At 57.0% G+C, this 23,440-nt stretch overlaps 3 protein-coding genes across 3 annotated transcripts; 1 reads left to right on the top strand and 2 right to left on the bottom strand.

Annotated features, from left to right (window-relative positions):
* Positions 1-3,042: 3,042 nt before the first annotated feature.
* On the bottom strand, positions 3,043-4,447 carry nuoP1 (NADH:ubiquinone oxidoreductase 10 kDa subunit). Its single transcript, XM_002949072.1, has 2 exons — positions 4,113-4,447; positions 3,043-3,794 (listed from the first exon to the last, which is right to left on the bottom strand). The coding sequence occupies exon 1, from the start codon at positions 4,391-4,393 to the stop codon at positions 4,133-4,135; it is 261 nt and encodes an 86-aa protein (XP_002949118.1). The 5' UTR covers positions 4,394-4,447; the 3' UTR covers positions 3,043-3,794; positions 4,113-4,132.
* Positions 4,448-6,356: 1,909 nt separating this feature from the next.
* On the top strand, positions 6,357-14,969 carry VOLCADRAFT_120709 (uncharacterized protein; the record flags this gene model as incomplete). Its single annotated transcript, XM_002949203.1, has 9 exons — positions 6,357-6,564; positions 8,388-8,562; positions 8,654-8,773; positions 9,104-9,208; positions 9,605-10,894; positions 10,999-11,184; positions 11,351-11,800; positions 12,098-12,265; positions 12,432-14,969. The coding sequence occupies exons 1-9, from the start codon at positions 6,536-6,538 to the stop codon at positions 14,967-14,969; spliced, it is 5,061 nt and encodes a 1,686-aa protein (XP_002949249.1). The 5' UTR covers positions 6,357-6,535.
* A 3,496-nt stretch (positions 14,970-18,465) lies between these two features.
* On the bottom strand, positions 18,466-20,355 carry VOLCADRAFT_59153 (uncharacterized protein; the record flags this gene model as incomplete). Its single annotated transcript, XM_002949071.1, has 5 exons — positions 18,466-18,585; positions 18,690-18,805; positions 19,044-19,230; positions 19,787-19,951; positions 20,299-20,355. Coding segments are annotated over 5 exons (645 nt in total), but the record flags the coding sequence as incomplete, so codon positions are not given.
* Between the last annotated feature and the right edge of the window lie 3,085 nt (positions 20,356-23,440).

Below are 23,440 nucleotides of genomic sequence, written 5' to 3'. Positions count from 1 at the left end.
CTACGACCTGATTCTCATGGTGCGTCTATTTCCCCCCCTCCCTCTCTCCCTCCCTGCCTACCTGCCTCCATCCCTCCCTACCTCCCTGCCTCCCTCCCCACGCCTGGAGAGGGTGGAGGAGGGGAGGTAGGGGGGTGAGGAGTTCGGGGATGGTCTTAGGGCTACTGCTACTGCTACTGCTGCGGGGGGGGTTAGGAAGTCGTACAACCCACTGGGCTGACCGCATGTGGCTGCAATCTGCGACCCATTGTTACAGGCCCACTTAAAACCCTAAACCCGCACTTTTCATCATTACTAGGTGCATGAAGTGGTTAGGAAGATTGTCAGCAAACGGACAGTCGGACAGATTGGCGTGACTGAATGACTGAGACAGGTAGGCACAGTGAGCCCATGTAACGCTTGGTGACGCCCGTGTCCCCCCCGGTGCCTTTCCCCCGTGTCGCTCTTCTTTCTGCTCTACGTGGTTGCCTGATCAGGATATCCACATGCCCGAGATGGACGGTCTGGAGGCCAGCAAGCGCATCCAGGAGACTTACAAGCCCGAGGAGCGTCCTAGGATTATTGCACTGTCGGCGGATACGGTGCAGGTGGGTGGGAGCTGGAAGAGCAACCGTTTGACGGGGGCTATATTATATGCAGAGACAGAGACATGAGAGGGTTGAGGGGTGAGGGGTAAGAGATTTGCTGACGCTTGGAGGTGTCATTAATATGGCCATGCCGTGTCACAAATACCCGTTTCCCCCCTGTCAAATGGCGCTCCTGCCGTCCCTCCTGCCCAACCCAAGCGCAACACTCCTCCCGCTGCTTCCGTCCCCCGGTTTGCAAGTGCTGCTGATGCTGATGCTGATGCTGATGCACGTATGTGCGCTGCTGACGAGGCTGACAGCGCCATTCCTCCCTTTTTGCTTCTGCATATTGCTGTATTCTGCTGTTGCCGCTGCTGCCTCCTCTGCCCCCCGTTGCTGTCGAAGACGCTTCACGACCGCTGTCGCGAGGCGGGTATTGAGGCCTTCCTGGTGAAGCCCTTCCGCATTGAGGAGCTGGCGCGGGTGATGCGGGCGGGAGGAGCCCAGCGGCCCCAGAACACCATCGCATCGGGCTGCACGCCACCGCTCACTGAGCCATGATGAGATGCCGGTGTTTGCAACGTTGCTGTTGATGTTGTCGTAGTAGTAATAGTAGTAGTAGTAGTAGTTGTTGCTGTTTGTAGTGTTTTGCTGTTGGTGCTAAATGATTAAATGGTAATGGCGATGGTTCTTCTTATTGGTGGCGTGTTTGTTGGGGGAGCGGGGGGCAGCCGGGGGGGGGGGGCACCTAGACGGGACTGCAGATAAGGGGCCGGAAGGAACAACACAAAGGAGGCAGCACAGCTCCCTCGTGTGGGGGTTTTTTCAGAGCGCGTTGTGTTGGGGGTTGTTGGGAGGAGGGCCTAGACCTAGGCTGTGCAATTGTCGTCGGGTGGCCGTGCCGCGTCGGAACAAACCAGGCCCCGACACCTTGAGGATGAGGTTGGATGGATGGATGGAGGGAGGGAGGGAGGGAGGGATGGAGGTGCCGCGCTTGTGTGTGTCTTCTCTGAGGTGGGGGTGACGAAACCTACCATGTGGCTATCTTTCCTATTGGTTGGTGTGGAAACCCTTTAGGGGAGGAACTTAAGGGTGTGTTTACGCGTTTGACGCGCCACGTCAGCGGGAATGTGGGGCCCGCCGTGTGTTCGCGCTCAACGAGTTTGTCTTTCTACCATCCCGTATGCGGGAGCTGTACGGCTGTCCGTACTTTGCTCATGTACCTTGGCTCCTGTGTTCGATCTGGTTGAGACCGCCCTGTACAACAAATGGGTCACTGGAGGCCTTGCTTGTTTTCTTTTTGTCTGTTGGGTTACGAGGTTCCGCTGTTTGCTTTCGTTCTCTGAAAATCATATTGACGGCCACATGAACTCAATTTAGCTCGTCGAATGTCTGTGTGTGTCTGTGTGTTTGTTCTGGGATGTAAGTGCAACCAACGGTCTTGCCGGTCCAACCTGGGACGCTTGGCAAGAGTACTTGGGGGCTTTTTCACGGAACCCATCGGAAGTAATTTTGCGGTGCGGCCGCGGTTGGGGCCGCTAGCTGTGCTGCAATGCGCAGCAACAGAGCAGGACGACGTATCATTGCCATGCCGTGTCGTGTCACGGCATGGCATGTGGGCCAGCGATGTTGGCATTCGCAGCTAGTAGTTTGGGCAGCTACGTGGGGGGGTTAACCCCCCTGGAGTGGGTGTCTTGGAAAAGAACTCGTTACCTCGTCGTGTACTCGTGTTGTGGGGTCTGGTGGGGAGTTGGGGGGGGCCAATAACCCGATGGCGGTGATGCTGCTGCTGCTGCTGCTGCTGGAGATGGTGAGGATGCTGCAGATGATGATAGTAGTGGCGGTGGTGGTGACGCGGAAGTGGACTTACCAAGAGTCCCCTCACTTCCCTTCAGGTGGTCTGTACTCGCGTATCTGTACCGTCTGTACTCGCGGAAATCCGGTCCCGTTTCGCGGAAGTGTAACCTACAGGCCGGTGGCTGATGAGTGCCATGCGAATGTACGGTGCGGGTGCGGGCGTGGGTGTGTGGTCGGGGGGAGGGGGGAGGGGGAAGAGAGGAGGAGGAGGAGTGGACACCTCCTGACGTGATGCCTGATGACTCAAGCCCCGACCTGTGTCAAGTCACCCCGCAAGGACGCGATGATCAGGGGGCATCGACCGAGCGAATAAACCCCGAGCGCAAGCTCCGCCGGTACAGGCCACTATCACAGGAACTAACAGAGCTGAACAGCCCCTTCCCCGAATCGAACCGATGACCTGAACTGACAACCACATTGATTGGACACAGCCGGACATATCATCGAGGTCGCTCTCCACGGGACAGGACAGGGCAGGACAGGAGAACCGATGGACAGCGTTAACAATCGCGTCCGGCAAGAGATGGAGACGGTTTTATTGAGGTTATTAACCATTGACTTATATGCGTAGCTGCCAACCCATGAATCTCTCGCTGGAGACCAGTTGTCAGTCGTTACTCTGTTAATCGATTGAATCGTTTCAAAATTCAAAAAGCTTACAGAAGGATTCGGAAAACTTTCTACACACACAAACACACACGTACACCTGTACCCGGAATAAATAAATGTGGAATCAGCATCAGTCGCGCCAGTTGCTTGAGGCTTTACACAACCCACGACCCGAAGCCAGCAAAGTAAGTAATGGCGGAGGGCCCGGGGGCGCGGCCCGTCCCGGAAGCAACAATGGACGGTCCGCTCTCCGCCGCCAAGACGTGTGTGCGAGCCCCGACAACAACATTTCGCACCACGTGCCTTCCATCAAGTGACGTGGCTGTTTTTAGTTAGGTACAGCATGCAGACCAGTTCTCCTCCTCCTCATAGGGCCGCTAGCCCAAATCCCGCTCAAAAAGAAACACACACACACACACACACACACACACACACACACACACACACACACACAGAGAAACGGCCATGCACCGTCAATTTTTCCAATGAGAGGAGAGGGAGAGGGGAGCCGCCGGTAGCGCCGTTGCGGAGCGCCATGTGGAATAATGGAGACGGGGCCGCTCTCTCCCTACCGCTGCGCCTTTCGGCCTCCCCGTAACCTCTTACGGGCTCACACGCGGGCAGATAAGTGAGTAGCGCCACCGAGACGGCTGATATGACTTCTTACCAGAGCGCGCGCAGAAGGCCGCCTACTGTTCCGGTGTTCTGACACCTTGAGGCTCAAGAGCTCGGCTGCGGCACTTGTTGATGCCGCTGAGGGCCCTGTGAACGAGCTCCCGCGTCGCGATTTGCAGGTGAAAGAGGCGGTCGGCTGGTAAGAATCGGGAGGGAGAAGGTAAGCGATTGGAAATGAGAGCGCAACACTCCTAGCACCAAAGGATTGACCATCGGCATGGCCACCCTGGGCATGCCAAAGGCCGTACAAAAAGAGAAAAGCAGGTATAGCAAGTGAGCGCCCCTGCAGTATGCTCCACTCTCCATCACCAAGGGTCTTTGATAAACCGATTGCTGAGTACTAAAATGCTGGATTGTAGTCACGGTTCCCACCACAGAGCAAGCCGCAGCATCGGCAAGCCTTACCTGGGTCAGTATAAAAGCTTCTACTTGTATGTCGCAGGTGCAAACAATTCCTTGCGATTCTCGGGAATGACATAGCCCTTCCGCTCATAGCGTGTAATGATGCGCCGCAGCGCCTCGTCCTCCCAGTCGGACGCTGCCTTAAATAGATAGTAGCCCGCAACCATGCCAGAGGCATGAATCCATGGTCGCCGAAACCAGGCACGGCCCTCTTGCGCATTCTTCAGGGTGGCAAAGCAGAAGCCAGCCAGCATTCCCCACTCCCCTGAGTAAGCCCAGCCCATTTTACTTAGCTAAAGTCTGTGGAAATGACCTATGCACTGATGGGACTGCCCTGCAGCCCTCTTAATTGCCTGTTGTAAGATACCAACGTGGGATATTTATCTTATACAAGCCCCAGCGCGGCTATATTAAGTAGCAGGATGCATGCTGAATGTTGCGGCTCACACAGTGCAAATTGTAAATGCATCTACGGCACTTCGTACATACGCCATACAAACGATCCCGATAGCTTCACACACCCTATAACACTAAAGCGACCTAAAATTGCTACGATATGTCAACTAGGGGTGTTGCCGTCTTCGGAGGGACGTGCCTTTTAGCAGCGACGATAGTTTATTATGTCCAGCTGACGGAGAGCGAAACGCGATTGGTAGGTAATTAACCAGCTCAAGATGATTAATGTCTCTGCCTAAAAATTTCATCCATTGTATGCAGAAAATGAAGCAAGGTCCGAAACGAGACCGTGAACGGCTTGAGGCTCAAACGAATCGTTTGTTCGAGGATGCAATGCGAGAATGGAGTGACGATGATAATAATGCGTCAGTGAAACCTCCTAAACTAACCTGATGGCGACGGTGCGTGGGCTTGATGCGTGCACAACTACTCTCCTTGGGTTTACGCGCTCTTTACGCTATGACTGCAGGAGCGCTGATAACACTGTTTTCTGCCTCGCAATTTTGAGTTAAAGATGCACAGTGCCTGGCGGGCTGGGGAGCTATAACCCAGGTTGCAGGCATGTCAGCATGCAAATCACACCACCGCACAGCATACCATCTGGCGGGTAATGCTAATATGATCTACCGCACAGCAGGCCTAGCAAGTCATCAGGAAACCTGATTTTCGCGCATGCACAGGTTAACAGCAAGAATGATTCAGCAGACGATAAGGGAGATAAATGACCACAGAGACCAAGTGCCAACGTCGAAGCTGCGCTCGGACAGGCTCAAAACTGCTGTAAACAGGTGTTACACGAGCTTGCAACGCAGCGACACACAGTAGAACAGCTGTTTGGAGTGTGGATATCGTCACGGTCGGGGCATGGGAGTAGCAAACCGAGCCTGCAATCGACGCCGTCTGATGCCGATTGCTGCGATTTACCCACTGCATGCATACCTTTTGACCGCCATGAGTGACTTGACGGTACCTTGGCATGGTGTGTGCTAAAGCTGCCTACCGCTGGCTGTGACCTGAACTAGCGAGCTTCCCTTGAAGACGCAAAATACAGCATTAACCACAATGGCAACACGGGCGCTATCAAGCTCCTGGACATCTATAGCAGATTGTTGTAATCGGGACTGCTTGATCTGACGGGCGGGAGACTCTGAAAGTGAGCAAGCAGTGACGTGGCCGTGTGATTGATGGTCCAGTTGCATGAGTGCGTGGCTGCATGCCATCCTTCCTCGTCGATCTTGCGGACCTAGGAAGGTATGGTGGGTGTGCCGGCGATTGCAGACAGTGCTTGTCTGCGGCTGTGTTGTAATGGCCTGAGCCGTGTCCAGGAGATGGTGAGGCTGGCGCACGAATCACTCCTTACCGAAGAAAGTTATGTATACGTTGTGTGTATAGGTTGGCTCGAGCGATTTACTTCATGGCTGGGCACATTGCGCCCCCATGGGCGTGGACTGTGCCCCATAAGGCCTTTGTGCAGCTATGATACTGGACTTGGCACCCAGCAGACACTTGGTTCCAGTCCAGGCAATGGCGAATGGTACGCCAGGACAGCAGAGGGGATGTCTGTAGGGAGCCTGCTGCCCGTTGTAATACGGTGCCGTAATACAGTCGCGGAGGCATCAGCAAACAAGATAGCAGGCTTCTTCTTCTTTTGGGGTACGCGGCCTTCAAGCTACACGGGTTGCGTACCCCATGGTTTTTGCCGGGCTGCGGTACTAATGGCTGTGGCCAAGGCGAGGACGAGAGGCACGGGTGGGGTGTTGGCCTGCCCAGAGCGTTAAGAAATCCCACAACGAGACGGATTTCAACCGGGAACGAGATTGGACCCAGGCGGCTCGGTAAGGATTTCAACATCATCTGGTGCATACCTGGTGTGTCATCTCTTTCCTCCCTTGCCAACAGTGCGGAGATCTCTTCCAGTTGTGCACAGTTTCATCGGCTGCTTCTGTCCGGTTGTATGGTAGATAAACCGTATGACCCACATTCAGTTTCGCATGGGCAGGTTCGTAGCTACAGCGGCATGCGCCCTGATTGTGTTATGCGCGAAAGAGTTAGGCACGGGTGCTAATGCGGGCAGCGCTGTGTACCGCTGCCATCGTTAAGATTATATGTGAAGACCGGACTCTACCGGACAGAAATCGTACGCTATCATCTTCATAATACCGTGGATTTGCAGAAACCATACTTCTGAGGATTGGATTTGTGGGATTTTGTTTTGGATGATTATGATGTGGTGGACGTAGCTATGCTGAGAGATTCCCGCGGTACGATGTAGCAAGATCAAGATCAAGCCTCCTCAGCTGCATGCCTGGTACGACCGTCATGCGTCAGAGCTTGGGTGCGGTTACAGCCGCATGCAAGCAAGCACAGCTGCAACCTCGCTTCGACTGGACCTGTATCGTGCGCCCTGCTTTTCAATAGTCATTCCACCTCCGTCCACTGCCCAAAACCGCAGCTCACTATACACTACCCTGTGTATGCCAAAGGAGAATGTCGAGCACACGGTTAAGATGGGCGAAGTGGCGCCCTGTATGGACAAAGGAAGTGCTTGGTAGGTGGTCTTAATAACTCCGCGGGACCGAACTGACGAGTAACTACATCCGTACGTCATGCAAATTTATCTCTTCCTGGTGTAACATTAAAGACGCCATCTCCAGAAATCTCTAAAGGCAATTGAAAGACCGTACTCTTCATTCCTAAAAATAAGGAGGCGAGTATGGTTGGCGGAGACCCGACTCCGCCTTCGGTCTTCACTAGCTGGGGGGCGACGAGCGCAAACTGGCAGCAACTTGACGCCACCTTGGGTGCACAGGTAGGCAATGCGATGTTGTAATGGAATCTGTTTCCAAAGAGTTTCGCCTGGGGCTCTGTGAGAAGCCCGCTGAGCGTGGCACGACTAATAGGTAGTCCTGCGTTTCGAAGGAAGTTAGCGTTGCCTCCGCGTCTAGGAATATGCATTCCCAATCACTAGTTATTTAACTTCCTAGGAGTCCTTGAAACATAGCAACTCTGGGTAGAGAGCGCCTTTGGGCGGATTGAAGCAAACATGTTCATTGTGGCACCGGCGAAAACAACATATATTAAACCTCAAAATACCTTTTGGAGAGCATGGAGTTCGGCCCGGCCGGAGATGGTCTGTCGCCGTTGTACAGGTTCTGATTTGTACACTGCTTTCTACTCTCTCTACTCTCTATCCACTTATCTCCATAACAAAATCAAACAATAGCCATACAAGCAGGCCTGGCATATCCGACAACCAACATTTCTACGCGGGACTTCAACATCCCCAAGATTTTAGCCATTCTCTGCTCTGTGTCCCAGCTGAACGTATGACGTGAATGATATGTTATTTGCATACCAACATTGACTAGAACGCTGGACTACCTGTGTAGTTTTGTTTCTTTTGTTACTCTGTCACGCGGCGTGCTCACCTCTCCTCAATCGCAGCTAGCTGCATTATGATTACGGCAAGGAGGAAATGATCTGTGGTGACTCTCAGGGGGCGCCGGTGCTGGCTCCGAGCGTCTGAAGAGCTGGTGGCCGGATGCAGAGCCTCGCCCCCATTATTACCGTCCCGCGCCGCTTCTGGGACAGAGAGTATGGCGGGTGTCCTCTCCCCAAATCAGTCACTGTCACCTTTGAAGTGGCTGGGCAGCCGGTTGACGATGTATCAGCTCATGGCTATGTCTCTGTGGAGGACTCAGAGCTTCGCTTGTGAGTGAAGTATAGGAGTTATCTCCACGCATACAATCTTGGAGCTGGGGCATCGCCTGTTTTCCCGCCCGCCCGCTTGAATTTACTTTGTCCTTGACATTGTACACGCAGGTCCGGCCTTTGGGCGGTTTCCCAGGATCGGTTCCCAGGCCATTTGGTGTTTGGATGGTCGAGGGTTGGGGATGATACGATTAAGCTTCAGCTGCAGCCACCGGACTCGGCCGACGAGCAAGGCCCGGGCATTGACCGCAAACGGCAGGCTCCTGCGGATCTGTCGGAGCCTCAGGTGCGCAAGTAGTCTGCAGCTTGAACGTAATGCAGGATAACAAGACAATAAGCAGGTTCCTCGTGTTTTCAATTTGCTTCCCGCTCTGCAGGCCAAGGTACAGGCGCTTAGCGGAAGACTGGCAATTGATTGGGATAACCCAAGAGAACAGGCAGGCGCTGGCTTGTTATTAGATTGGCGGCCGGAAGGACGAGATGGAGCTAGGCTGGCGGTAAGGTGTAAACCTTCCTAAGCGTCACGACCTCCCATGAACAGTTCTGATCAATAGGTGTCCATTCATCTAAGACATATGGCATGCCGCAGATGGAGCAAGCCCAGCGGGTTGTCACTCCGACCGGACTGCTGCCGGGAGCGAGGTTCGGGCAACGGAGAGGTGGCTCGGCCGGGCGCTTGCGTGGAGGTTCGAGGGCCACTGCTACCGGCAGGGTATGTTTACAGCGGGTTACCAGGCCCACGACTTTGCTGTTTCCGGTGGAGTGATATGCCGGGGCTTCAACACCGCACGGGGAGATACATTCGTGTTGGATGGTCCCACACGCAGGGCTGTGCAAAGCTGGTGCGGACAACAACACGCTTATATATTGGCGTGGGCCAGGTCCGTGAGTGGCTTGGCGAAGTTGGCGCCCGGACAGAGCTGCAGGTCAAGGTGCGGCTGACTTTGCCCGTATAGTCATGACGGCTGGTGTATGGATGGGGTATCCATTGCCGGTACTGGGGAATAATAGGCTCCTATTAGCCACCGGTCCAGTCCAGCCCCCTCCTCATCCACCCCTGTTCATATACTTGTGGTTATTGGTGCTCGTCAGAAATGGGGCCTCACCGCAGCATCTTCGTATACTAAGCATTTGTTATATCTTTGTTGATACGAAACGAGTCCTACCACGTCCCTTAAGTTTAGTGGGCCTGGGACCAGTTCACAGGTTCGATGTGCGCTCTGCTAACGTTACTTAAACCTGCCATTCAGCGGGCGCTGGGAGTGTGTGCTGACGCAACTGGCCCGGAGGAGCTTAGTGGCCTTCCTGTGCCCGCACGTCGTCCATAGGTGATGCTGGATAATCGCATGCTCAACGGCGTCCACCAAGCAGACTTGCTCTACAATAAGGGCGCCCACTACTACTGGATCACAAGTCGCACCTTAAAGCGCACGGCCATGGGGAAGTGGTTCCTTGGCTGGAGCCACACACCCACGGACGGCCTAGTGCTGTTGCTGCGCTCGCCGTCAAAGGATGAAATCGCAGCCGCCATTGCGGAGGGTTTCCAGGGCAAGGAGGACGATGAGGACACGGAGATGTCGGAGCAGCAGCAGCAACAGATGCAGCTACAGTTCCAGCAGCAACAGATGTTCCAAGTCTTTTCTCCCCCTTCGCCACATCCCGGTCGCGTTCAGCAGACGCGCAGCTTGCCGCCCCTGCCGTACGGAGACGAGGAGGCCATGCTGCTGCTGCAGCAGCAGCAACAACCCCTGGAAATGGACGATGCCGTGGAGGGGGGCCAATACCATCGCGGTACGCCGATGTCAGCAGGTCCCCGGATTGGAACCGCAGGCGACGAGGATGACGCCGTCAGCGGCCTCAGCGGTGACAGTGAGCTGCGGCGGGCGCTAGGACCTAGCGACCCCCGGCTAATGGTTGCAATTGCGGCTGCGGAGCTGCAGCGGGGCGTCTACGGGGTCAGCGGGACTCAGGGCGCGAATCTGGGCCGGCGGCTAGCACCAAGCCCAACAACAGGGGCTGCGGCAGGCCGGGGGTACCCGGGGGTCCGTGATAGCCGAGACGTGCAACTGTTGCTGCCTGGTGGCGGGCGGCCGCAACCTGGAACCGGCACAGCACCTGGGAGTGCGCCACCGGCTTACAGGGAACCCCCCGCTCGGACAGGCAGCGAGGGCCTTTACCCCCAAGCCGGTGGGGGCACACCGCCTGGCCAGCCCCGCACCTCTCTCCCGTCACCTGCGCGCTTCACCAACTTTTCTGAAGTGCCAGGGGGTACGGCCTTTGCCAATGTGCAATTACCACCAGAAAACCTTGGGTTGGAACCGCAACCGCCGCTGTCACAGCAGCAACAGCAGCAGCAGCAGCGCGTGGGGGCCCCGGCCATGCCGTCCCAGCTTGGGGCTACGACCAGTATTGCATCCAACTTGTCTTTGGCCGGAGCCACGCAGCTTACAGGCACAGGCAGCATGCTACAGGCGTCGGGTGTTGCCGGACCCATTGCGGCGCCGTTGCGACTGCCGACCAATGTTAGCGAGCTGTTGCCACCCGAGTACCTGCCCGCAGCAGTGTCTGTCCGATGCACTTTGGACGGCAGCCTGCAACCAGATATCTTCGCGTGCGAGGTAAGCAACTTGATACCAGGCAGCCCCGCAGTCTACGGCCAGCAGCAAACTGTGACGGACCCTGGATAGCAGACCCTTTCGGTTGCCCTGCGCTCTGTTTGCAGATTCATCGTAACAGGCAAGGGCACTGCTACCTCTACAACCTGCCCCCCACGGTTCTGGAGGGCCGCTCGCAGCAGGACTGGATGATCAGCGAAGACGGTTGCCTGGTCCTGTGCCTTAAGACAGTGCAGCAGGCAAACGTGCTTGTGGAGAACAAGTCCGTGCGCAGTAACCCTAGCAACCCGCAGGTAAAGTGCATTATCCCCGGACCTTTTCATGGCCACAGACAACTTCATGAATCGGGCACGAGCCTTTCATTGCTGGGCTGCTTCAGTTTTCGTGGCCCTTTGCATTCATTACCCCATGCTGCTTGCCTATGCTTTGCATGGTTTCGCCGCATATGATGGGACGCAGGCTGGTGGCGGCGGCGGCGGCGGCTCCAATTTGGACACACCTGTCTCCCGGGGAAACCTCCCGGGTAGGGGCCATGCCAGTTTGGACAAACCCAGCCTGGCCAGGTCTCACCGCAAGAGCTCTGATGTGGACCTGGCAGCCGCATCGGCCAAGCCCCAGGCACCGGAGTACCTTGGCGGCCCGGGTGTTGACCTTAGTCTGAAGGCACCGGAACCCCATGAACAGCTGCAGCAAGCCCAAGCAATGGAGGACGACGCAGCAATCACAGCCGCGGCCGAGCCCTCCTACGTGGTGGCAGCGTTGCCGGTTGAACGGAAGCCGGATGGTAAAAGGGAGCGGACGGCGCAACTGTTGGTGCCACGGCAGGCGGTTGAAAGCCTGTACGGTGCTGTACTTTTACCCCATCCGGTGCTGCTCAGATACCAGATTGACGGGGAACTGGAACAGCAGGTGCGCTACCGCTGCGGAAGTCGGGGAGCACCGCCTGAACTCTCTGAATTAGTTAACACATGCACGCCGCGTCCTGTCGCCTTTTGCGCATTTTGGATATGGGGATTTGGTCCTCATGTCCTGCAGGGTCCTCATGTCCATTAATTGAATCAGAACAGCGACGAGGTCAAGCAGCAAGTATACGCAGTTTCAATGATATGGATAGTGCACGGCGAGAATTCAGCGTAAGAAACTGAGTCGCTATGCTGCAGTTCTATAGTCAACAAAGGCGCCCGCTGTCCCTTACTTCAATTGTAGGTGTATCTAGCCGAGGTGGCCGACGCGGGCTCAGGCGAGCTCTACCTACGCGGCGCTTCTATGGAGCCGTTGGTGGGCCGGACGCTCGTCGGCTGGGGACGAGGCAACGTCCTGTCTCACCAAATCCTGGTCGTCTGCCTGGAAACGCGGCCGGAGGCCTCCGGACAGGTGTGTTGCACAGCCTCCGGCCGGTCAGGCCTTGTCACACGTGCGCGGGCCTTGCGTTGACACTTTTGACGTTTTGATCCAAGCAGTCATGTTGCATGGTCCGGGTACTAAAACTGATTTAGCCTCTGGAAAGTTGCAATTTTCTGTGTCCACCCCATCCCTGCAGGGCAAAGGGGGGCCGGTGGTCGGTGGACCCCGTGGTGGACGGGATGAGGAGCCCCGACGGCCTCGACACGATCAGCCGCCGTCTCCGCAGTTGCCACAGCAGCCTCCAGCAGGACAGCCGTCTCCTCAGCAGCAGCAGCAGCAGACACCTCCCAATTGGAGCATCTCTGGGGAGGCGCATCTGGCTGCCAGCCGGTCAACCGCCCACACTGGCGCGACAAATCCCTTTGGGCAGCAGCAACCGGCCCTCTCTGTGGTGACCGCCGCACCCTTCAGCGGTCACCCACCGAACCGGACATCAACGCAACAGCAGCAGCAGCAACAACAACAGGGGTCCCCGGCGCCTGGCGGCGGGGCCCACCGGCAGCCGGCGCAAGCGCTCCAACCTGTGATGAGCGGGCCACTGCCTGGCGTGGGCAGCAGCATGCTGCCACCTAGTTTGTCACTGATGAACAATGGCAGTTCGACTCTCCTTCCCGCGCAGGCCAGCAATCTGCCCTTCTCAGCCAGTGCTGTTAGGCCGGAGGGCAACGCTTCCGCCCCAGTTGGTGCAGCTGCGGGCGGTCGACCAGCCAACGCTGGCGCCCGTGGTGGTGCGGCAGGCGGGACGGCTGGGCAGCGGTCGCCTTCGCTTAATCTTGACGCAGGTGGTGGCGGTAGCATGCTGCAGACAGTCGCGTCAGCCACGCAGGCACCCATGCTGGTGCCGAGCTCCAAACCGGGCTCAGGCGGGCGGGCTGTGCCTGCGGCCCCTATGTTCCCTTGGGAGGGAGCAGCAGCGGGGCAGGCGGCACCCACGGTGTTTGCCTTCGGGTTGGGCGTAGGGCAGGAACCATCCTCCCCTAGCCCCGTAGAATTACCTGTCAGTGGCAAGCGCACGCAGCAACAACAGCAAAACCAGGCACCTGCACAGGGCCGCGGCAGTGGTGGGCCTGCGCTGCATAGTGTGGCCGCGGAAAGCGTGGTGCTGGTTCCCCGCAACACGGCACAGGCAACGGAAATCTCTTCGGCAATGGCCGGCAGCCACGTCCGCGCCGCACACGGCCTTACTAGCGCGCCGTCCCATCAGCAGTCGTTGCACCAAGGCGTTCGGCGCATGGACGATGACTCTGATCACGAGCTACGGCGAAGTCCCGCCAGAGGTAGCGGTGGCGCAAGCGGTAGTGGCGAGCTTGACGCTATCCAGGGTAACCGCTCAGGCCGGCGGCATCAGGGCTCCGTGCCGGAACCTGAAGGCCTGGGATTGTCATCGCTTGTCCTGGGCAGCCAAGGCGAGTCCGGGTCTGCTGCGCGATACATGCCCGGCCAGGGCGTGCAAGGCGGAGGTGGCAGCACATTAGCGATGGAGCCTGCGGGGCCCAGTGGCCACGAGGCACAGCCTCACGCACAGCAGTCACGCCCTCGCGCGGATCGCTCACAGGGTCAAACACAGTCATGGCGCTTCGATGTGCAACCCGATGCGCAACGGCCAGAGCAGGCGCCCGGGGGGCGGCCCGGTGCGAGTGACAACAACGATAACCTACCCGAATCCCAACCTTCTCTAACTTCCTTAACCGCCGGCGGGCTACTTCGGGCAACGTCGGGCAACGCTGTAGGTGGTGGCGGAGAGGACGGGCGCGGACATTCCTTCCCACGCTACGTAGACGAGCCGTACGTCCCTGGGGGAACGTCGGGGCGTGCTGGGCCCACAGGTGATGGCGTCGACTTGGCAGGTAGCTGCGGCGGCGAGGGGGAGGGCGGTGTTGCAGGCCCCAGCTGCAGACCCGCGGTGGAAACAGTAGACTCGAGGAACCCTCCTTCCGGCTTCGGTCGACACAGCGAAGGAGCGGGGCACGGGTGGGCAGGGCAAGCAGCACCACGGCATAAATATGCTGCGGAAACTGGTGAGCAGAGCGACGTGGAGATGGAGGATTGCGGGCCGGGTCCAGCGACCACGACTGCCACACAATCCGGGAGAGCTGAGGCACTGCTTAACGCGGGTCGATCGCATGCGGGTTTGCCGGCCGCGGCAGAGCAGGGCCATGGGACGGGAGATGAAGACCGATCGGGCCAAGGCATGGATATTGATTCTAAGGTGGCGGAGGGGGGCGGTCCACAGCATCCGCAGCCATGGCAACGGCGAGGTGGTGGTAGCCAGCAAGCGCCGCATGAAGCTCCTCCAAGGCCAGCTTTTGACCAACCTTCCACAGCGGCTGAAGCCTCGAGGCAGCCGCAGTTATCACAAGGAACGGCGGCAACGGCCGCGCCAGACCAGGTCAAACATCAGCAGCAGCAACATCAACAGCAACCCACGTGGTTCCCCTGTCTAGATTTGGCTGGTGCGACGGCGTCCGCGCAGGAACAAAACGGAGCCGATGCGGCGCCGGCTCGGAGGGCCAGCGAGGAGGCGGCTGGCACCGGGGGATGCGAGGAAGGGGATTCTGGGGAGGTAGATCGGATGCCGCCGCGGCGCGGCGTGCTGCGCATGTTGAGTATGGTTGTCCATGAAGCAGACGAGGCCAATAAACAGCATCAGCAGCAACAACATCGACACAGCTAGCGCAAGAAGCCGTGGCCTAGCAGCCCTGGCCAGGCGAGTGGGGACGCAATGGCTCACTGACGTTTGCCTGCTGCTGCGTCACCGATGCGTGGCTGCCGTCCAGCAGAGATTTGTGTATATCGATCTTCGGGCCTGCTAGGATGCATATGGCTCTTGGGTTGTTTTGTCTGTCCTGTCATCTTTCCGTTATGTCAAGTTTTGGATCGTGGTCTTGTTGGCAGCGCGGTCGCGAGGAGTCGATGATTGGTGTAGGATGCTTAAGTATGCCAGCGGAGGCGCATTTGGACTCTTTGAGCTCAGGTGTGGTGTCGTATTTAGTGCCGTGTCGTGCCAGGAATCTGGAGTGGTTGGTATCCCCATAGATGCGCTTATGCAAGCTCGGTCGTGCTCGTTCGCGAACGCCGCACAAATGCGGTGCTGGAGGTGCGAGTGGCAGTACATCTTTTGCCGCTCCACCATAGCGTAGAGTCTTGTTTGGGCTTTGGCGCTTGTGAAATGGGATGGGGAGCGTGCCGGCGGAGCAGCTGTACTGTGAGCTGTCGCTCTCTGCCGGTGATGGTGTTATTTCAGACGCCTTAGGCAGGCCCAGAAGAAGAGCGTGGAGTTTGTGGATGTTAATGGCGCCGACTGGCTTACTTTGGGCTGCAAGGTGGACTGGTTTCAACCCTGTTCGGGAGGTGGATGATGTCTAGGCGATGCATGGCGGCGTGGTGGCAGGGTTGGGAAACTTGGGCAGGGAGGCTATCTGACCGGCAGGGCGGATAGGAGGGCAGCGGTTGAAGTGGGTGCAGAGGTCCCGGGTAAGCCAGCGGTAGCAACAATTCCTCTTTTCGGTACGGTTCAAGACGCACGCCATTCGGGGCGGGTGGCGACCCGCTAATATTTGCCCTCTTTTATGACATGTGACTCTCAAGTTTTGTTGTTCCTTGTTCGTGTGCTTGGCACAAAAGATGGTGGGTAGCCAGGCCGTTAATCTTGTACCTGCGGCATGTAGAGAGGACACGAACCCGTGAGCATACCCTGTTGGGCTACACGCCTGTCTCCGTCGAGGCGAGCGCACCAGCGTGGCGGGAGGATAGGAGTCGCTGTAAGGTCATTGAAGTGCACATGGTTTGGTGGTCAAGTGTCGAGGTAGCGACATGCGGGGGCCGGGCTGAATTCATGGCCGACCTTTGCATGCTGCTCTTGTTGATTGCGGGGTGGGGACACAACTGACATGAGAAGACCGTCCACGGAAACCCCGTGACAAGCAATTGGTGCAACAATAACCCTGTGTTGTGGGGTGAAGCTGTGTACAGATGGTGGGAGACCCGGAGTGCGCTTGGGGCAGAGCTGGTTGCCGAGCCAACTAGCTGGTGGCCTGGTTGGGCGAGCGGGCTGGAAAGCAGTGCTGTTTGAGCTTTTGGCGGTTCAAATGAATCAAATTCTCTCTTCTCGGTTCCGATGAACGAGCGCATTATCTAACACATCGCAGACATCGCGTTCTTCCATGATTGCCGTCCTCGCGATGGCGCCGGAATTCTTGTGTTCCTAAGGTTGGGCGGTTTCTGTACTTTTTTCCTGTTACGTCGTCAGTTGGCCAGCTGGGCGCGCGTGGCTGGCTTCTGGGCATTCAGCCGACCTCTTTTCTTTCTGCTTCATGAAGCACGCAGGCGCTCGCGCACGAAATCCTTACGCGGCCCTGGTGCATCTCGTTGCGGGTTGGGTTTTGCATTCAGCAGTCTGCAGTCAGTGTGTGATACGGGCATCCGTGTGTAGGGGGGCCGTGTTTTGGCGCGCGTCGTCTGCGTGTCCTCCTACAGCCCTCCAGCGCGGAAGGTGACGCAACGACATGGTTGAATCGTTGGTTTTTTTATTCTGAGCCGCAATCTGCCAGACGTTGCGAACCCTTCCCTCCTTACTCCGTGTTTGCGGTTTGCGTGCTCATCAGCCTTCTTTTGCCTGCTGCGTGGCGAGGTTGCTTGGTGGCGCCGCTAACCATTACGGACTGAGCTGTTTTTGCGTGTGGTCTTGTGTCGTTGGGAGTGCGCGAACCTGGGTAAAAAACGGAATAGAAAGCGGACCTGAACTGCGCTTTGGGGGCGGGAGGTGGGCAGGCAGCCTTGCCCATTAGGCAGCACGATGCGTCAAGTACAGCCGGCCAAGTTAACCGACCAACCTTTTCCAGGCGCACATGCGCGCGCGCACTCACACGTACTTGGCTCTGGGGTCAGGATGGATTGTTGCTGCTCGGTGTAGGTTTGCGTGGGTGTTTGGATGCGCGCGTTGCTTCGGGGCGCCAATGCTGGATGTGGATGTGGTGATGGGTGCGCTTCACAAGATGTGGAGTTGTCCAAATTTACTGATTGAGCGCCCTTTGCGGATCAGGCGCTGCTGCGTGGCGTGCCGCCCTAGTGTATGTAAACGTGGGGTGGTAAAGATTTTTCCTCGTCACATACGCCCTGCTTTGGGATCGGGGCGCCAACTTCGGTCTTACAGCTTGACTAGAAGGCAAGAAGTTGTACAGGGTTGCCACGTTAGGGGCTGCCCCGGAAGGGAGTTGGTGCCGAATCGGACTCCGATGTCCTCTCCCGAGCCCCAAGGTGGAGCAATATTGCCAAAAACAAACTGCACCTCTCCATGTGTCTGGCGATATCCCTATAGTCGTCATGCACAATCAACATGTATCCACTCTCGATCCATTTCCCTGTCGCATCCAGCCGCGCGAATTTAGGCGAGCGGCGCAGCTACGTGCTAAGTGCGTAGCCTTCTCCTGTAGTGACCAGCAGCGCCTTCCCAACTGCCAGCGCTCACGTAGCCCTCAAGCACAGGGTCCATAAAACCCTTCTGTGAATCTGATTATTGCCACCTTCACCCACGAGGACGATACCGGGGCGACTGGTATTGTGGGCCCAAGTGGGTTTCCTGGTACCCTTTACACACGACCTGCAGCTATGGAAGCGGGAGACATCGCCACAGCCTCGAACGCAGCCTTTTTCTCGCTTTACAGGTCCTACTTGCCGGGTGGTTGGCGCCCTAATGCCGTCAGAGAACTACCCTACAGCTCTTATGTCACGGGAGGGTGGAGGATGGACGCCCGCGGGGATTCGTACATGGCCAGAAATGGTTTACAAACATATGACGGGAAAAAAACATGACTTCAGCTTGTATCACTACTTTCATGGCTTACTGAGATTGTGGAACGTGGGAGGTTCTGGTTGACCCAAATGTGGAGCCAATGGATGTCTGTTCTTTCTTTTATGGCACGCGCGGTCTCAAGTATTTTACACAAACTAGGGCATCTACCTTGCCCGCTACTGTGTCCGCTACTTGGCTTCCGCCCTCCGCCGAATGCACCGTATCGCGACAGCTGTCGAGCCCTTCAGTGGCTGACCGGCCACCCCGCCGAGCCAGGAGTAGCTCCCCCTGCTCGTGAAGTGGACGCCGTGGCTTCCAATCCGCACCACGGCCAATCCCGCCACCCTACTGCCGTGTGCTGCATCGCACCACCCTCGTATCACCGGCGCCTGCACAGCGTCATGCCGTCCCCGATGGGCACCAGGCTCATTGTGACCCGTGGGTCGCTGAGGAGCTTGGCATTAAGTTGTTGCAGCGCCATCGCAGCCTTGTCATTGGCCTGCGACGGAGGGTGGCACGGCACCAGTTGGTTGGCCAAGATGGTGCCTCCCGCCCCCCCCCCACCTCCCCCCCCCCACCTCCCTCCTCTCCCTCGGAACCTACCTGGGGTTCAACAACTCGCCCGTAGAAAAGCGTGTTGTCAATGGCAATCAGCCCACCGGGACGGACTAATTGCAACAAAATCTCGTAATACTTGTCGTACGACCGCTTGTCGGCATCTGCATGCGAGAGCACACCCCAACGGGGGGAGGAGAACGGGCGACATCGGCACAGGTGACATCAACATCCGCAATCGGCGACCCCAGACCAGACCTTACACCGCGCCAACCAGCTCTTATCACAGGGCTTAACGAGATCTTCCTCGCCACGCTACCCTTCGCGGTTCGCAGTCCGTGCCCCTGCCTCCCCTCCCTGGCCCACCCGGATAGCCTCGGGCCCCAGTTAGTCCTGCCGTACCAATGAACGCCATGTCGTACGAGGCCGGTCCATCTCGCTCTATCAGCTGCTCCAGGGACTCCAGCGCAGGCCCCAGCCGTACCTCCACTCGGTCCGCTACTTCTGCCATCTGCCAGAACTGACGAGCCATATGCAGAGGCCGCTCGTCCCGCTCCAGAGCCACGAGGCGGCCGTCCGGCGGTAGAGCCTGCTGGTCCCGGAGGTGTTGTTTTAAGGGCCGGGAGCGGGGTTTAGACACGCGCATGCAGCCATATCAGTCGAGCGCGGACCCAGACACCCTGCAGGGAAACAGGTAATGGGAGAGAGGGGCGCTGGCAATAGGCTACAGCAGTATGAGAAGAAGCAGTATGAGCAGCAAACAGCAGCAGTCAGTAGCCCCAACACCTCATAATGGCAGAACGTCCCATTTTAGGCAACATCCAGTAGAGTGGTACGGTACGGGTACGGCAGGGTACGGAGAGAAGTACAACGCGCGGAGGCTAAACAAACTGCGAAGGGATGAGAGGGCATGGAGAGATATGGGGTATGGGAAGAGGATAATCCAAGGAGGGAAGGTGGTCAACGGAGGCGCTCCCAATCCAATATATACTGAACCGCAACCCGCCACACACACAGACACACATACAGACGTACAACCCCGTCCATCACACCCTCTCTATCCTACAATAGAATACGTGAACGTGTCAGACCCCACACTGCCCCCTTCCTCCCTCCGGCCCCCCCAGCGAGACCACATCACTCACCATCGCCATTGCGCACGAGGAGTAGCCCGTAAAAACCCCCACTTCCACGATCCTCCTCGCGCCCGTCAGCTCCACCAGCAGCCCCAGCAGAGCTCCCTGCTCCGGAGTCACCTGCATGTGCGCCCCGGACACCGCCGCAGTGGCTTCACGGAGCTGCTGAAGCACCTGCAGTGGAGAGGGGTGGAGCATGGAGGGGAAGTCGGGGTTGCCCCGGCAGAAGCCACCCGACACGGAGGGGAGGGGAGGGGAGGGGAGGGGAGGGGAGGGGGCTCCGAAAGGGCGGGAAAAGAGGATGTATAAGAGGGCAAGTCAGAGAGGAAGGCAAGGGGATGGATACGAGCTCCAGGCAGGGTTCGGCAAGGCTTGGCAGAATCTGCAGAGAAATGGAGTTACGGTCTCACCAAATCCTGAGAATCCTGGCCAGAGCTACGCCTGGGGTGTGTGTGGGGTGTGTGTGGGGTGTGGAGGTGGAGGTAACGCCGCCAGCCAAGGCCGCGGGCAGCCCCACGCACCTTTGGCTCCCGGGTGTGCTCCAAAAGGTAGCCGTACAGACGTGACGTCATGCTCAAGGACACGGGGACCTTGTTAAGTACCTGCCCGGCCACCTCTGGGTGGGTACGGCAACCAGGTGGGTCAACGGCAGCGGTGGCGGCTTCCAGTGAGTCGGCGGAGCTGGCTGCGGCGGCTGCGGCTGCGGCGCCACGGCGCCTGGGCCGACAACATGTTCTTTTCCCCGTTAGCGAATGGTGATGCCAGTTCGTGGTGCCACGCGGGACAGGCACTCCTGCGGGTGTGTGGGCGGGCGGGCGGGCGGGCGGCCTTCAGCGGGGTTAGGTCTTGGAAGAGGTGGAGTAGGATAGCAAGTCAACCGGATTGAGACCGCAGCCATCTGGGTATGACGGGGTCGGGGGGTTGAGAGGAGGCCCAGGCTGCGGGGGGCACGTCGCAGGCAAGGAGGTAAGGAAGGGTTTGCGCGGGTAGGCCCCCGCTTGCCTGCCCGTTTGCATGTGACGCCATGCCATGCCATGCCATGCCACCCACATTAAGAACTGTGAGGTGCGGCCGCGCTGGATATCGCTGGCCGCAAGGGACCCATCCCGTACCAGCCTGCCTGCCCAAGGGACGCACATAGGTAGGCTCTATTCATGTCCCGCGCTAAAGAAACATTTGCCTTCCCCATGCAGCCCCCTGGGGGCTAAATGGCCCGTCTTGTTGTTGCCGGTGCGGTGAAACGTGCCAAATGAATCAAGCAGGACAGCAGCGGGTGGGGCATGAGGCGGGGGAGTTTGCGATCTTCAGCAGGTGATGTTATCAGGCTGCCGTGCCATTGGCTCCAGAACCAGGAGGAATCAAGGACGCGACAGTGTAGGGCATGGGCTTATATTTTGCCCTGTTCACCTTGATCAGACCTCTTTAGTAATGCACCCTCGCAAAATTAGTTATGGGAAGACCACTTACTTTGCACTTGGCATGGCTGCGAGAGACCACAACGCATATCTGATGACCGAGCCTATGAATCTCGTTACTGATGCATTAGACGTAAATACCAACCGTATTGCAATCCAATTAGCTTGGTTACTTGTGTTGGACCGGTAGGTTATTTGCGGACTGAGGTCTTCGCTTTTATGATAATGCCAAAGCAGGCCGATATTGTGCCTGGATGCAGCAGGAGCAGCAACCTGACGTGCCTTGTCGTACGATTTCTCACCGATATCGTTAACTGCACGAGGAAATGTATTTTTATAAAATCCACTGCTATTATGCTAAATTATTTTAAGTTTTCCAAGTGTTATGCTGTAAGCAAGGATCTTACTGCAGCTCGGCAAGTAAACAAGGGTAGGTAAGTGCAATTACAAGCCTCAAGGCATGGATTTTTCCTTCTTATGCATGACCCTATGCACTTGCATCGGCATACTTGGCTTGAGCCGTCTCGTACCGTAGCTGAACAGTACGCCTCCTTGCCAGCGCGTGCACTCCTTATGTATTGCTGTTGATGATAGCCATAGATGTCTACAGGACTTGCTGGGGGCACTGTACGAAGCCGGCCGTAATAAGCGTGGTGCTTTTCCCTGAGGAAACGTGAGCTGCTGCTACTCAGCTACTCAGAGCATCCTGTTCACCATTTGTAAGACAGAAAACTCGACCGATCAACCCCGGCCGCATAATTCATCTCACATTCCAGAGAGGGATGTGAGCGCTGATCACTCTCCAACGACCTCCAACACACTCCCCTTAGCAATATTTTTAAAGCTCCCCTGCTCCACGGCTTTCACGTTAAAGGGCATTCTTCAATACACATGTTCGACTAGTAGCTTGCCGTAAGCGATAAAAAAAATCTTTGGCGTCGTTAGCGCGCACCTGCAGCGCATTTTGGGTTCGTAATCAAAAAAAGGAGAAAACGCCCAGCCAACTTTGGGCCGTGTTCATTTGTTTAGTTAAAGTTGTGTTACAGGCCTACTAAGATATTAGATAGGGCTCACAAACGCGAGCAGTCCAGAATTTGGTTCAGAAGGCTCGTTCGCGCCCGATTTGGAGCTACATTTGGACCTTCTTTGTCCCCATTTCGGCTGCGCACGGGGTCCATCGACCATATATACGCTAAATGAAGAAAAGGTCCAAACATCGGTAGGTCCAAAAGGAATCCAGGGGTAGTGTCAGTGCAAATCGCAGCCGACGCTGATGAGGACGGCAGCAGACACCTGGGGGACATCCCCACACCACATGCCGGTGCAGTCCTTGTCTACACAGACACAAACAGCTCCAGTGCATCCAGGGATCTGCTGGCCATGGAAAAGGCGGCACGAGATATCACTAGAAGGATAGCTCAGACAGGAAGCACCCATAGTTTTAGACAGCATTCGCGACACCGCCGTCATGCCCAGGCAACTCAATAAGTTTGACTGGGCCAGCTGCTAGAGCAGACCACGGTAGCCAAGATGGCCGAGTCGTCGCCCGCCAGCCCTCTGTCCAAGCTAGACTGATAGTGGCGGAACAACCAGTGCACCCCTCAGTGCCGCCCAGGCAACATTATCATGGGTGAAGGCCGAGAAGATGCCGAATGTCACGAGCGGATTGTCTCTTACGTACAAAACCATGGCGGCCTCACACCAGCCGGGGGATTGGTGACAAGCGCACGCGGTAGAGGCGGGTCATTGCCTGCTGCAGCGTGGGCCGGGGCGCCTGAACAGCCACGTGTCCGAATTTCCCTAGCCAACTAGGCCCTATGAAGCAGTTTCGGATAGACACATAATACGCCATTGTAACCGGCGTAGTGTGAAAAAGCAAATGGTTTGACCAGGAGCATTGGCAGCTTAATGGATAAGGTTCCGTAGGTTTGCAGCATAGAAAGCTCATACATCAAACAAGGACATACATCAAACAAGCACATACATCAAACATGCGCGGCACTTTAGGTTAATGAGGACGCACTCAAGTTTTTTTGGGATTTTCGGTCAGTACATTGCGACGGTGCCCATGTCAGCACGCATGCTTTCCATCGCAATAACCAAAGTTTCGCTGTCACGTTACACTTGCGTGGCGGCCAGCGCCTAGCAACAAGCTGCACCTTACCAGCTTAAATGAAAAGATATAACCAGCAGCATTCGTCCCAAACTCATTGCACAAGTGATATCAGGAATCCCAACTCGCTCATCA

The sequence above is a fragment of the Volvox carteri genome (assembly GCF_000143455.1).
Source record: "Volvox carteri f. nagariensis unplaced genomic scaffold VOLCAscaffold_13, whole genome shotgun sequence".
NCBI classification, from domain to species: domain Eukaryota; kingdom Viridiplantae; phylum Chlorophyta; class Chlorophyceae; order Chlamydomonadales; family Volvocaceae; genus Volvox; species Volvox carteri.
This window is presented reverse-complemented; position numbering and strand designations above follow the sequence as displayed.

Excerpts from the sequence above, each read along its gene's own strand:
- nuoP1 (XM_002949072.1), bottom strand. The coding sequence starts at position 4,393 with ATGGGCTGGGCTTACTCAGGGGAGTGGGGAATGCTGGCTGGCTTCTGC.